Source organism: Bufo bufo, chromosome 1, assembly GCF_905171765.1.
Source record: "Bufo bufo chromosome 1, aBufBuf1.1, whole genome shotgun sequence".
NCBI classification, from domain to species: domain Eukaryota; kingdom Metazoa; phylum Chordata; class Amphibia; order Anura; family Bufonidae; genus Bufo; species Bufo bufo.
This window is the reverse complement of record NC_053389.1, coordinates 231,516,963-231,531,727: the sequence shown is the minus strand read 5'-3', so window position 1 is coordinate 231,531,727 and position 14,765 is coordinate 231,516,963. Positions and strand designations below refer to the sequence as shown.

The 14,765-nt window shown below is 40.9% G+C and overlaps 1 protein-coding gene across 3 annotated transcripts in view; it reads left to right on the top strand.

Annotated features, from left to right (window-relative positions):
• Nucleotides 1-14,765, top strand: part of RAD52 (RAD52 homolog, DNA repair protein) — a 115,126-nt gene that overhangs the window by 49,043 nt on the left and 51,318 nt on the right. For 2 of the 3 annotated variants that reach the window (XM_040436523.1, XM_040436515.1), the window contains exons 8-9: nt 10,987-11,210; nt 13,440-13,597. In XM_040436523.1, the coding sequence (XP_040292457.1) occupies nt 10,987-11,210; nt 13,440-13,597 (382 nt within the window). The remainder of the gene's footprint in view (nt 1-10,986; nt 11,211-13,439; nt 13,598-14,765) is intronic. The other variant, XM_040436528.1, reaches the window with a different exon arrangement.

Sequence of the window (14,765 nt, the reverse complement as noted above, 5' to 3'; positions counted from 1 at the left end):
ATCACCTTGGGACTTGAACCCATTCACAAGAAAGGTAGTAGGGAGGAATCGGGCAACTATAGGCCAGTAAGCCTGACATCAATAGTGGGGAAATTAATGGAAACCATACTTAAGGAGAGGATTGTGGAACATCTAAAATCCCATGGATTGAAAGATGAAAAACATGCTGGGTTTACTTCAGGGAGATCATGTCAAACTAATCTTATTCATTTTTTTGATTGGGTGACTAAAATAATAGATGGCGGAGGTGCAGTAGACATAGCTTATCTAGACTTTAGTAAGGCTTTTGATACTGTCCCACATAGAAGGCTTATCAATAAATTGCAGTCTTTGGGCTTAGACTCCCATATTGTTGAATGGATTAGGCAGTGGCTGAGGGACAGACAACAGAGGGTTGTAGTCAATGGAGTATATTCAGACCATGGTCTTGTTACCAGTGGGGTACCTCAGGGATCTGTTCTGGGACCCATATTGTTTAATATCTTTATCAGCGAAATTGCAGAAGGCCTCGATGGTAAGGTGTGTCTTTTTGCTGATGAAAGATTTGTAACAAGGTTGATTTTCCTGGAGGGATACACCAAATGGAAAAGGATTTGGGAAAACTAGAGGAATGGTCAAAAATCTGGCAACTAAAATGTAATGTTAAGTACAAGATAATGCACCTGGGGCGTAAAAACCCAAGAGCAGAATATAAAATCAGTGATACAGTCCTAACCTCAGTATCTGAGGAAAGGGATTAGAGGTCATTATTTCAGAAGACTTAAAGGTAGGCAGACAATGTCATAGAGCAGCAGGAAATGCTAGCAGAATGATTGGGTGTATAGGGAGAGGCATTACCAGTAGAAAGAGGGAGGTGCTCATGCCGCTCTACAGAGCACTAGTGAGACCTCATTTGGAGTATTGTGCGCAGTACTGGAGACCATATCTCCAGAAGGATATTGATACTTTGGAGAGCGTTCAGAGAAGAGCTTCTAAACTAGTACATGGATTGCAGGATAAAACTTACCAGGAAAGATTAAAGGACCTTAACATGTATAGCTTTGAAGAAAGGCGAGACAGGGGGGATATGATAGAAACTTTTAAATACATAAAGGGAATCAACAAGGTAAAAGAGGAGAGAATTTTTAAAAGAAGAAAAACTGCTACAAGAGGACATAGTTTTAACCCCTTAAGGACACAGCCTTTTTACACCTTAGGACCAGGCCATTTTTTGAAAATCTGACCAGAGTCCCTTTAAGTGCTGATAACTTTAAAACGCTTTGACTTATCCAGGCCGTTCTGAGATTGTTTTTTCGTCACATATTGTACTTCATGACACTGGTAAAATGGAGTCAAAAAAATAATTTTTTTTTGCAACAAAAAGTACCTAATTTAACAAAAATTTGGAAAAATTAGCAAATTTCAAAGTTTCAGTTTCTCTACTTCTGTAATACATAGTAATACCCCCAAAAATTGTGATAACTTTACATTCCCCATATGTCTACTTCATGTTTGAATTGTTTTGGGAATGATATTTTATTTTTTGGGGATGTTATAAGGCTTAGAAGTTTAGAAGCAAATCTTAAAATTTTTCAGAAATTTACAAAAACTCAATTTTTAGGGACCAGTTCAGGTCTCAAGTCACTTTGCGAGGCTTACATTATAGAAACCACCCAAAAATGACCCCATCAAAGAAACTACACCCCTCAAGGTATTCAAAACTGATTTTGCATACGTTGTTAACCCTTTAGGTTTTGCACAAGAGTTATTGGCAAATGGGGAGGAAATTTGAGAATTTCATTTTTTTGTCTAATTTTTCATTTTAACCCATTTTTTCCACTAACAAAACAAGGGTTAACAGCCAAACAAGACTGTATCTTTATTGCCCTGACTCTGCCGTTTACAGAAACACCCAATATGTGGCCGTAAACTACTATACGGCCACACAGCGGGGCGTAGAGGGAAAGGTGCGCCGTATGGTTTTTGGAAGGCTGATTTTTATGGACTGGTTTATTTACACCATGTCCCATTTGAAGCCCCCTGATGTAACCCTAGAGGAGAAACTCCCTAAAAGTGACCCCATCTAAGAAACTACACCCCTCAAGGTATTCAAAACTGATTTTACATACGTCAATAACCCTTTAGGTGTTGCACAAGAGTTATTGGCAAATGGCGATGAAATTTGAGAATTTCATTTTTTTGCCTAATTTTCCATTTTAACCCATTTTTTCCACTAACAAAGCAAGGGTTAACAGCCAAACAAGACTGTATCTTTATTGCCCTGACTCTGCTGTTTACAGAAACACCCCATATGTGGCCGTAAACTACTGTAAGGCCACACAGCAGGGCGTAGAGTGAAAGGTGCGCCGTTTGGTTTTTGGAGGGCTGATTTTGCTGGACTGTTTTTTTGACACCATGTCCCATTTGAAGCCCCCCTGATGCACCCCTAGATTATAAACTCCATAAAAGTGACCCCATCTAAGAAACTACACCCCTCAAGGTATTCAAAACTGATTTTACAAACTTTGTTAACCCTTTAGGTGTTGCACAAGATTTAATGGAAAATAGAGATACAATTTCAAAATTTCACTTTTTTGGCAGATTTTCCATTTTAATATTTTTTTTCCAGTTACAAAGCAAGGGTTAACAGCCAAACAAAACTCATTATTTATGGCCCTAATTCTGTAGTTTACAGAAACACCCCATATGTGGTCGTAAACAGCTGTATGGGCACACGGCAGGGCGCAGAAGGAAAGGAACACCATATGGTTTTTGGAAGGCAGGTTTTGCTGGACTGTTTTTTTTTACACCATGTCCCATTTGAAGCCCCCCTGATGCACCCCTAGAGTAGAAACTCCAAAAAAGTGACCCCATTTTAGAAACTACGGGATAGGGTGGCAGTTTTGTTGGTACTAGTTTAGGGTACATATGATTTTTGGTTGCTCTATATTACACTTTTTGTGCGGCAAGGTAACAAGAAATAGCTTTTTTGGCACCGTTTTTTTTTTTTTGTTATTTACAACATTCATCTGACAGGTTAGATCATGTGGTAATTTTATAGAGCAGGTTGTCACGGACGCGGCGATACCTAATATATATACAATTTTTTTTATTTATGTAAGTTTTACACAATGATTTCATTTTTAAAACCCAAAAAATGTTTTAGTGTCTCCATAGTCTAAGAGCCATAGTTTTTTCAGTTTTTGGGCGATTATCTTAAGTAGGGTCTCATTTTTTGCGGGATGAGATGACGGTTTGATTGGCATCTATTTTGGGGTGCATATGACTTTTTGATTGCTTTCTATTACACTTTTTGTGACGTAAGATGACAAAAAATGGCTTTTTTTACACAGTTTTTATTTTTATTTTTTTACGGTGGTCATCTGAGGGGTTAGATCATGTGATACTTTTATAGAGCCGGGCGATACGGACGCGGCGATACCTAATATGTATACTTTTTTTTATTTATGTAAGTTTTACACAATGATTTCATTTTTGAAACAAAAAAAATCATGTTTTAGTGTCTCCATAGTCTAAGAGCCATAGTTTTTTCAGTTTTTGGGCGATTATCTTGGGTAGGGTATGATTTTTGCGGGATGAGACGACGGTTTGATTGTTACAATTTTGGCGTACATGCGACTTTTTTGATCACTTTTATTACCTTTTTTGGGAAGTAAGGTGGGCAAAATTTCAATTTCATCATAGTTTTTTATTTTTTATTTTTATGGTGTTCACCGTTCGGGTAAAGTAACATGACCGTTTTATAGATCAGGTCGTTACGGACGCGGCGATACCAAACATGTGTAGGGAATTTTATTTTTTTCATTTTTTATCAGTGATAAATGTGTTTTTTGATTTTTACTTTTTTTTTCACTTTTATTCACTTTTTTTTGACCCAGACCCACTTGGTTCTTGAAGATCCAGTGGGTCTGATGTCTGTATAATACAGTACAGAACAATATATATTGTACTGCACTGTATTTTACTTACACTGAACAGATCTATGCCTTTCAGCACAGATCTGTTCAGCACCATGGACAGCAGGACACCTGAGAGGCGTCCTGTTGCCATGGGAACCTTCCCCGTCTGCTCAGAACTTCGCAGACGGGGAAGGGTAAGGAGGGGATCTGTCGGGGGGGCTGTCTGGGGGCTCTCTCCCTCCCCATCGGGGGGCTGCAAAGGCAGCCCCCCGATGGGAGAGGGAGGGAGCTCCCTGCGCTGTTAACCTTTTCCATACAGCGGTCCGTACGGACCGCTGTATGGAAAGGGTTAAACGGCTGACATCGCATCGCAGATGTCAGCCGTTTATACCAGGGTGCCAGCAATGTGCTGGCACCCTGGTATACCCACTGAACACCAATGAATTTTCAAGGGGAGGCGGGCGGGGGATCGCGATCCCGCCTGCCGCACCGCCCGCCTCCCGCCACCATAAAAATCATTCGGGGGTGCAGGGGGGGGGGGGTGAATAAAACTTTTTTTAGGCATATAAAGTTTCTGATCCCTGCGGTCAGGGACCGCGGGGACCAGAAACTGCAGAAATCGCAGCAAACCGCAGGTCTGAATTGACCTGCGGTTTGCCGCGATCGCCGACATGGGGGGGTCACGGGACCCCCCCGCGCATTTAGCCTAGGTGCCTGCTCAATGATTTGAGCAGGCACCGGGTTCCGATCACTGCCAGCCGCACGGCAGTGATCGAAAATACACAGGGCGTACATGTACGCCCTGTGTCCTTAAGTACCAGGGCACAAGGGCGTACCTGTACGCCCTATGTCCTTAAGAGGTTAAATTAGAGGGGCAAAGGTTTAAAAGTAATATCAGGAAGTATTACTTTACTGAGAGAGTAGTGGATGCATGGAATAGCCTTCCTGCAGAAGTGGTAGCTGCAAATACAGTGAAGGAGTTTAATCATGCATGTGTTAGGCATAAGGCCATCCTTCATATAAGATAGGGCCAAGGGCTATTCATAGTATTCAGTATATTGGGCAGACTAGATGGGCCAAATGGTTCTTATCTGCCGACACATTCTATGTTTCTAACCTATTGAGCAAATTCCAATTAAGATATTGGGCCAGATTTATCATTACTCTGACAGCTCACTCCACTTTCACATATGGCTAAAGTCAGTTTTAGCCAAGTCAGATTTATGATCGACCCTTTAAGACTGTAATAAATGTGGTTTGACGGTAGCAGTTTATCCGTCAGTAAGCAGCTTTACAAAAGTCGCACGTTTTTACGAAAAAGTCACATGTTCTATTAAAAAGTCTCATAAGATAAGCATGGTCCTCACTGGAGTGAAATTGCGCATTTTTAGTTGTTGACTTTTTTGCGACTTTTTAAATAGTCCCAATAGTAAATCTGTCTAGAGATTCATTTACATAAGAAAACACGCCCACTTTCAAAAAAAGGCGAGCATAGTTCAGAGCAGAAAAAAGTCGCAAATTTGTGCGCAGTTTTAGCGTTTGTGCATTTTTTTTGCGACTTTCACTCCATTATTCTGACTTGAGCTAATGATAAATCTGGCCCATTGTCTCTTAAATTGTGTCTCTTAGTGGCTCTTACCTCAGCTCGTAGAGCTGCAGGCGATCTCTATTAATGCACCTTACACTACCATTTTAGATAATAGAGTTATCAGACCTGACCCCGCATTTGTTCCAAAAGTGGCCGCTAGATTTCATAGTTCTCAGGAGATTATCCTTCCATCTTTCTTTGAGAATCCAACCTCAGAGGAGGCAAAGGCTTTCCATTGTCTAGATGTTAGGAGATGTTTACTTCATTACTTATCTAAGACTAAAGATTAGAGGAAGTCCTCCTCGATGTTTATTCTTTTTCAGGGAAAGAATAAGGGTCAGCGAGCATCTAAAAAAAAAACTTGGCAAGATGGATTCCTTCTGCAGTATCCCTGGCCTATTTATCTTCTGGAAATGAACCTCCAAAAGGCCTTTACTATCATTCTACTAGGGCAATCTCTTCCTCTTGAGCGGAAAAAGCCGCTGTCTTTTTCAATCACTATCGTCTGCAGTTGAATTCACCTTCTGATTTTTCTTTTGCTTCTAAGGTGCTTTCAGCTATTATCCCACCCTAAGAGTTCCTTGGTTTTCCCTCTCGTGGTGCTGTCGTGGGTGAGGGGAAAAATGAAAATTACTCTTACCGGTAATTGGATTTTCCTGAACCCACGACAGCACCCATATTTCCCTTTTCTTTGGTGATGGGGTGATTATTCATGGGTGTTGCAGCAAAAAAAAAAAAAGATAAGAGTAATTTTCATTTCCTCCTGTGTTAGGCTCCTTTACCCCCCCCCCCTCCTCCTCCTTAAAGAGGACCTTTCACTTGTAAAAACTATGTGAACTAAGTATGCTGCCATGTAGAGCGGCGCCCGGGGATCTCACTGCACTTACTATTATCCCCGGGCGCCGCTCCGTTCTCCCGTTATGCCCTCCGGTACCTTTGCTCTTTAAGTTATAGTAGGCGGTGTCTTCCCTTGTCCTGTAGGCGTCTCCTTCTCCTAGGCTGCAGCGCTGGCCAATCGCAGCTCACAGCCTGGGAGGTTTTTTTCTCCCAGGCTGTGAGCTGTGCGCTGCGATTGGCCAGCGCTGCAGCCTAGGAGAAGGAGACGCCCACAGGACAAGGGAAGACCCGCCTACTATAACTTAAGGAGCAAAGAGGTACCGGAGCCTATAACGGGAGAACGGAGCGGCGCCCGGGTATAATAGTAAGTGCAGTGAGATCCCCGGGCGCCGCTCTATATGGCAGCATACTCAGTTCACATAATTTATACAAGTGAAAGGTCCTCTTTAACTACATTGCGTCCACACCATGTAAATTAACATGCTGATGAACTGGTCCTTGTGCTTGCAGCCTGTTAATTTTTCTGGTATGTATGATGGCACTGTGCGCTTCTGCACGCATTGCCATCAGTAGGATCAGGCTGGCGGCCCATTCCGGAACAGTGACAGAACCAAAATAATCAGTTCCCTATTACAAAAAAAACATTTAACACACAGTTCTTATTGAGTGCTTGAATACAGAATGCTGCTTCCGCAGTTGATAGGGAACCCCTTGATGTCATTGACATCCCTAGTATTCCCTGTGCATATGGGACTCCTAGTGACGACATGAGCTGCATCTTTAATCTGTATGTTGGCGCAGCATGGCATGTTTCCTGCTAACCTGTGATCCATAACAAAACAAAAATAATCAAGTAAAAAATACAGTAAAATAAAATAATACATTTTTTTTATGTGAATGAAAAAGCACCCCTCTGAGTCCACAAGCCCTGACACAACCCCTGTCAGACAGAATACCGGTATATGTTTTGTCAACCTAATAATAATTAACCCCCAGCCACCAATTTTGACCTATTCACTCCAGCCCAATTCTACTTTTTAGCCTTTAGGCCACGTTAACCTCTCCCGTGAACGTTTCACCGGATCCCGCATTGCTGGATTCTACCGACCACCGACAGATCCCTATTGACTATAAAGTGTGTAATATTAATAATAAAAAAAAGCATAAACTAGGCATAATGGTATTGCTGCATCCAAGAATGCCCAAAGTATTAAAATATAAAAATATTTATCCCGTATGGTGAGCACTAAAACAGAAAAAAAATGTCAAAATGGTCATGTTTAGTCACCTTATCCCCTAAAAAAAAAAAAAAAAAAGCTCAAAAAGTAATAGTTTGCCCAAAATAGGTACCAATAAAAACTACAGGTCATCCTGCAAAAATGATCCCCCACACAGCTGGAGGTCTCGGGGTGATGAAAAGTTTTCAAAGGTTTTTATATTCTAAACAGCGCTGCCAGCCAGAATGTTTCTATTTTAGTTTATTTTTCTCGACAACTTATCTAGAAATCATGGACATCCAACGTTATTTTATTTACAAATTAGAAAACTATAATGGATGGTACAGATAATTAGTAATACATGTCTATAGCTCATATACTGTACTGATGAGAACTCGTTACCAGTTTTATGGTAATAATTTCCATCATCCTAACATGGTCACAATTTATTTATTTTTTTTACACTGGAAAAAAGTTTATTTTTATGTACTGTCCAGGAATTTCTGCACATACAGCAATCCTGTATAAAAACTATAATATTTGGTATCATTGTAATCAAACTGACCCACAGAATAAGGTCATTTTTTAGCACACGGAGCGCAGTAAAAACAAAACCCCCAAAAGATTGGTGAAATTTTTGGTATATTTTAAATTTTTTCAGTTTCAGCCCACAAAGATTTTTTTCCCCATTTTTAATACAAGATACAGTAAATTGAATTGTGTTATTAAAGCAGTTGTCTCTGGGTTCAGGGGTGAACCCAGACAAAAACTTCCATTCACTACTTTAGCATGTAGTATAGGAGCATCAGAGCATTTCCTTGCTCTGATGCTCCCCTTGCCTTGCACTGCATTGCGCAGGGCAAGGCCTCTTTGTTGTGATCCGGGGACGTACCGGTCTTCACAACACTATGCTAGGCGGCAGGAGCCCAGTGACCTCACTGGCTCCAGTGGGCGGTGTGTATAGTGCTGTTCTCTGTGGTTTTAGAGGCCAATATTACTAGTATCTGCCTCTAAAACCGTCCAGAACATTGCTATACAGCGCCCACTTGAGCCAGTCACAACAAACGAGCCTTGCCCTGCGTGATGCAGCGCTAGGCAAGAGGCGCATCGGAGCAAGGATATGCTCCGATGCTCCTATCCTACATGCTAAAAGAGTAAAGGAGAGCTTATGTCCGGGTTTAGCCCTGAACACAGACAACCCCTTTAAAAGATATGATTTGTCACACAAAAAACAAGCCCCTACACAGCTATGTGAAAAAGTAAAAAAAATGAAATATGGCCTGGTCCTGAAGGGGTTAAAAAGGGAGTCTGTCCCCAGCAATATCCCTATGTGACCTGTCCCTGTACCGAACAGATGTTGCTCACCTGATTACAATGATGCAAATAAAGTCCTCTCAATATGCAAATGAGGTGTTTAGTGCGACATAGCCCAAGTTCTGCTCCTTTCTTTATTTCTTTTTCACCCCTGACCCTGTATTCTTGCACGCACCAGTTGTTTTCATGTCGGAGCATGAGCAATGCAGCCCTGGGTTCCTGTTAGGGCTCATGCACACAGCCGTTGTTCGTCCACCCCATATTGTGGCCCACAATATACGGGCATCGGCCGTTTGTGCACCGCTTCAGAGTGCTTCCGTGGGGTTTCTCTCTGTGCCTCCGCACCGCAAAAAATAGAACATGTAAACAGAACATAAAAAACGTGTCACATCCACCTATGTGAAAACATGCACGAAAATATAAGGCCACGAAAAATTACGCACCTATTGCCTGGCCCTGTAGTCTGAGGGACTGGCTGGTCAGTGAAATGAGTGGAGCTTGCGTGCCAACCACCTCAAATTAAATGCCTCCTTTGCATATTGATAAAATCCGCAATTTCTCTGCGGTAGAGCCATGGATCAACAAAACAAGGGCACCATTGTAATCAGGTGAGCAGTACCTATTTGGCACTGGGCTTGGTTACTTAGGGATGTCACTGGTGATAGACTCCCTTTAAAATCATCAAGTATCATAAGTATTCAAAGGAGATGCACGTACTTTGGATGAAACATGTCATCCTTAATAATAGCTGTGAGTACAGATGATTGTAATATGATTGTAATATAAAATATTTTTAAAGATGTGAAATAAAACAAATAGAAAAAGCACTTTTTTTTTGCAGTGCTCTTCAGTGTGGTTACAGTTTTTACCGGAGATCGATGTTAGGCTACTTTCACACTTGCGCTTTCCCTTTCCGCTATTGAGATCAGTCATAGGGTCTCAATAGTGATGGAAAACGCTTCAGTATTGTCCCCATTCATTGTCAATGGAAACAAAACTGAACTGAAGGTAACGAAGTGCACCAGAATGCATTGCGTTCCCATGACGCACACAAAAGTGCTGCAAACAGCGCTTCTGAATGCGTCCTGAGAAACTGATCAAGACTGATCCGTCATGACTCACAATGTAAGTCAATAGTGACGGATTCGTTTTTTCTGACACAAAAGAAAACTGATCCATCCCCCATTGACTTACAATGGTTTTAGAGACGGATGCGTCTTGGCCGTTTTAGAGATAATACAACCGGATCTGTTCAGAACAGATGCAGATGCTTGTATTATCATGACGGAAGCATTTTTGCTGATCCATGACTGATGTCTGATGAGTGAAAGTAGCCTTAAATGTTTCACCTGTAAAAAGGAAAAAAACACAACCACTGCAAAAATGCATGCATTTTTTATACATTTTAATTGCACCAATTGAATACAACCTAGTAAGTTTTCTATCTGCCTCCAGTGTTGGATGCAGAACTACACTACTCAATACTGTTGCATAATTTCCTACATTCTTCAGCTTCTTCTAAAGGTGTTCTACAAAGAGCTAGGGGAACTGAATCTCTTTTCTATGTGTGTTTTGTATGGCGATATAACAGCTAGACCTCTGCTCCCCCTCCATAGACTTCTATGGACAGCATATATCCTGATCCCACAGTGAACTGATAGTATTGTCTCTCAAGAGAAGGGTGAACAATCAGTTCAGGAGGAAGAAGTGGCTAATAAGTGGTGATGGAAGATTCTTATATTCACTTGTACTATTGCTTTATGAAAAGTTTGATAAAATGACAGTGACCATTTAAAGAAACACCTACAAAATATTTGGGTAACTACCTGGCTGTAAGACAGAGGCACTGAAAAGCTGAATTGTCATGTGTCAGATTTACTGTGGATCTGTGGAAATCTGTGCATTTTCAGTTCTGCTGCATGCTCATTGTGTTGAGGAAATACCATGGATCTTCACAGAGGATTTATCACTGTAGCTGGAAATCCACAGCAAAATCTGCATGTAGGATTTGTTTTTTGCTGTGTATTTCAAACGAGATATGTGGTTTGGTGGATACAGCCAAACAGAGAGGCATTTCAACACAGACAGAAAATGACGTTAATAATGGTAAAATAATTTCATTCCTTTTCAGCCTCAAGGTGAGCTGGATTTGGCTCAAACAAAGCGTCAGGACTATGATATTACACTTGAAAAGGCACGGTATAATAGTTTCCTTCAAGAACAGAAAACTGTAGACAGAACACATCAGAATCCAGCAGCCCTGGAAAAGACCAGAGGCAGTGACCAGTCTCCTACCAAACTACATCAAGAGGATTATACAAAGATTCATAGTGAAAACAACCTTAGTGACTCCAGGTACTTAGATGCATGTCAAAGACTGTATAGGGTGTCTTCACTTGTTCCGGGCTTCTTACCGGCATCCTCATTGGCAGTAGAAGAGACCCAGGATATTGAAGCTGCAATTCTTATTTTGGCCAGCAAGTGGCAGGCCAACATAAATAAACAATTCTGTACCAATATGGATATATTATAAACATAATAGTACAGAATAAAAAAAAAAATAGTTTTGTAGCCTCAAACACGAACTACAAAACCATTAAAAAGTAAAAAAAAAAAAGTTACATATGTTAAAAAAAAAAAAAAAAAAGTTTAAATCATCCCTTTACATAGAATAAAAAAATAAATAAAAAAAAATATAAACATTATGGGCATCACCGCATCCGAAAACGCCCGTACTATTAAAATATATAAATATTTTCCCAATACAGTGAATGGTGTAACGGGGAAAAAAAGGGTCAAAATGGCTGATTCGACTTTTTTTTTTTCCATCGCTTCCCTTACCCTTTATTACTGTAATGAAATGTGATCAAAAAGTCACACACAGTCCAAAATGGTATCAATAAAAACTACAGATCGTCCCGCAAAATATGAGCCTGCGCACAGCTCAGCTACAAAAAAAGAATTATGGGGGTCAGAATATGGTGATGTAAAAATTTTTTTTTTTTCTGAGTTTTGATTTATTTTTACACTATTTAGACATTAAAAGCCTGTACATATGTGGGATCGTTGTAATCGTACTGACCCAGAGAGAAAAGGGCACATGTCAGTTTTGCCACACAGGGAAAGCTGCCGGAACAAAACCCGTAAAACGGTGGAGGAATTTTATTTTAAGTCCACCCCATTTGGAGTCTTTTTCCCGCTTCCCACTACATTGTATGCCATATTAAATGGTGGCATTAGAAAGTACAGCTTGACCTGCAAAAAATAAGCCCTAAATAAAAAAGTTATGTCTCAAGGAATATAAGGAAGAAGAATGAAAATGCTAAAATGAAAAAACCTCCGGTATCCTAAGGGTTCAAGCTTCTCTGGTGATTTATTAAGTGAAGGGGCCAACTTAGGCTAGTTTCATATCTGCGGCGTGTATTCTGGCAGGCTGTTCCGGCAGAGTGTAATGGGTTCTGGTGGAGACCCTGCTTCATTCCGGCAAAAACGCAGAGAATCAGCCGGACACAAACTGCTGCACACTGCAGTTTTTGTGTCCAGCCGATTCCTGGCATTGTAAGCATGCTGCAGATGTGAAACTAGCCCTACACACAGAAGTACTGCATACACACCTGACAAACACAGCCCTGCTACATGCACACTTAAAACCCTGCTAAATGCACCTAACAAGCATAGCAGTACAACATGCACACAATGACCGCTATGCTACATACACACACAGCTTTGCTACATGGAGTCACACACACAGTTCCTGCAACACACGTAGACATCTTTTAATAGAAATAGGTTGCATGGTTTAATAGAAATACTTTGCTGAAGGTCCTCAGATTAAAGCTGGTACTGCAAAGACCTTACATGATATCACTTGTGGACGGGGCCAGTTGGCCTTACTCATTTTCCTGCACTTCCTGTCTAGCTCCGCCAACTTGTGATGTCATTGCAGATCCTGGCAGTACACAGATTATACAGCATGCAGCATTATCAGAGTTTTGCAATACCTGAACATGTATGGTCACCCTAAAAGGAAGTTTTCAGGACATTTTTGGAAATATAAAAGCTGAAAGTGTGCTAATTTTTGTTTTGATCTCTTACATCTGTATATCTATGGATATATCTAACCAACTGGATTTGTATTACAGTAGCTTATACTTTTTCTATGATGCAAAATGTCTTGAAATTTATTTGGTTTACTTCAAATTCTCAATGATTTATAAAATCATGATCCATATAAATATTGTCCTAAAGAGGTTGTCCAGTTTTAGTTGCAATGGTGACGTCACATTGATAACACATGACTTCTGCCGGAATTATTAGCCTCAGTGGTGTACTGGAGAGGCCAGAGATTGGCTGCAGCGGTCACATGTTGTCTACATGCCGTCACTGCTGCAGTCAGTTAAACTGAGCCCGGCCAGGAGCCCTGGAGCGGCGGTGCTGGATCTGTCAGGTAAGTAGCGTTTAGATCCCATGTGTTGTCTTGTATCTTTCTGAAATTGGACAGTCCCTTTAAGCAAATCAAATTATGTTGAGATTGTGGAGGACAAAGTGATAAAAACCCATAAACGTTTGTTATTATACTTGCAGTTCTGGATTTGGATCAGCAGGTTTTGTAGTTCAGCCAGAGATGGATGCCACATATCAACGTAAACTGCGTCAAAAGCAGCTGCAGCAGCGATTCCGTGAAGAGATGGAGAAAAAGCAGTTACGAAATTCGGCGACCTCTGCGGACCTAGGACAAGGTGGTAAGAGAACTGCTGACTGGAAGCTGGAAGTGAATTGTCACCAGAGAGATTTCTACTGAAAGCATCTGCAAAATCTTACTAGATATATAAATACCGGCTGCATTTGTAGGGCCAGGCTGGGGCCTTTGGACCATTCAAAATTGTGTTGGGGCCTCGCGCATTAAATGAGTCTGCCTAGTACTAGCGTGTTACATGAGTGCTTTCATTACATGTGATTAGAGATGAGCGAATCGAAGTTGACGATGTGGAATTCGATCCGAATTTCAGGAAAAATTCGATTCGCACCAAATCCAAATTTCCTCACTCTTCATGGTAACGAATCGCATTTTTTCCTAAAATGGCTGCTGCATGTGTGAGGACATAGAGCAAGGAACTCTGGGAATGCGGGATCACCCATAATGCCATGAATGCAGCCAATCAGCAGCCAGCTAGCCCTGTGATGTCACAGCCCTATAAATAGCCTCAGCCATCCTGGATTCTGCCATTTTCCAGTGTACTTAGTGCAGGGAGAGCCATCTGCAGGTGCTAGGGACAGTGCTAGAAAGACTTTATTGTGCTAAAAAACTATTTACAAGTTCAGGGAAAGGTGTAGGGAAAGGATAGGGAGGAATCATTCCACAGCATTTATGTAGAACAGGGTTCAGTAGGGGAGGTTACAGTCTGGGTAATAGGAACAATCTTATTACACCTTGCTGCACTGACTGGGGATCCAATTTGCCATTATAGAGCTCTGTAATTCCAGCAAACCGTTCTTGTTATTGGGGTGCAAGTGCTGTTTGATACAGCCATTAACAGGGTTTATTACAAGGAAATAATTCTACGTCTTATTTGCCCTTGTGCAGTTAAATGTTCTAAAGCATTTTTTGGGCTTGTATTAGTGGGAAAAAAGGGCTTATTAGCCGTTGTGTGGTGAAGTGCAAAAATTACAAAATATATTTTCCTTTCAGCAGTGCAGTTATATGTTCTAAAGCCCTTTTTGTTGTGTATTAGTGGCTAAAGAAAAATATTTGCCGTTCAGTGGTACAGTTATATGTTCTAAAGCCTTTTGTGTAGTGTATAAGTTGAAAAAAGAAAAATATATTTGCCGTTCAGTGGTGCAGTCATATATTCTACAGCCTTTTGTGTCGTGTATAAGTGGAAAAAAATAGGGGCCTATTTGCTGTTCAGC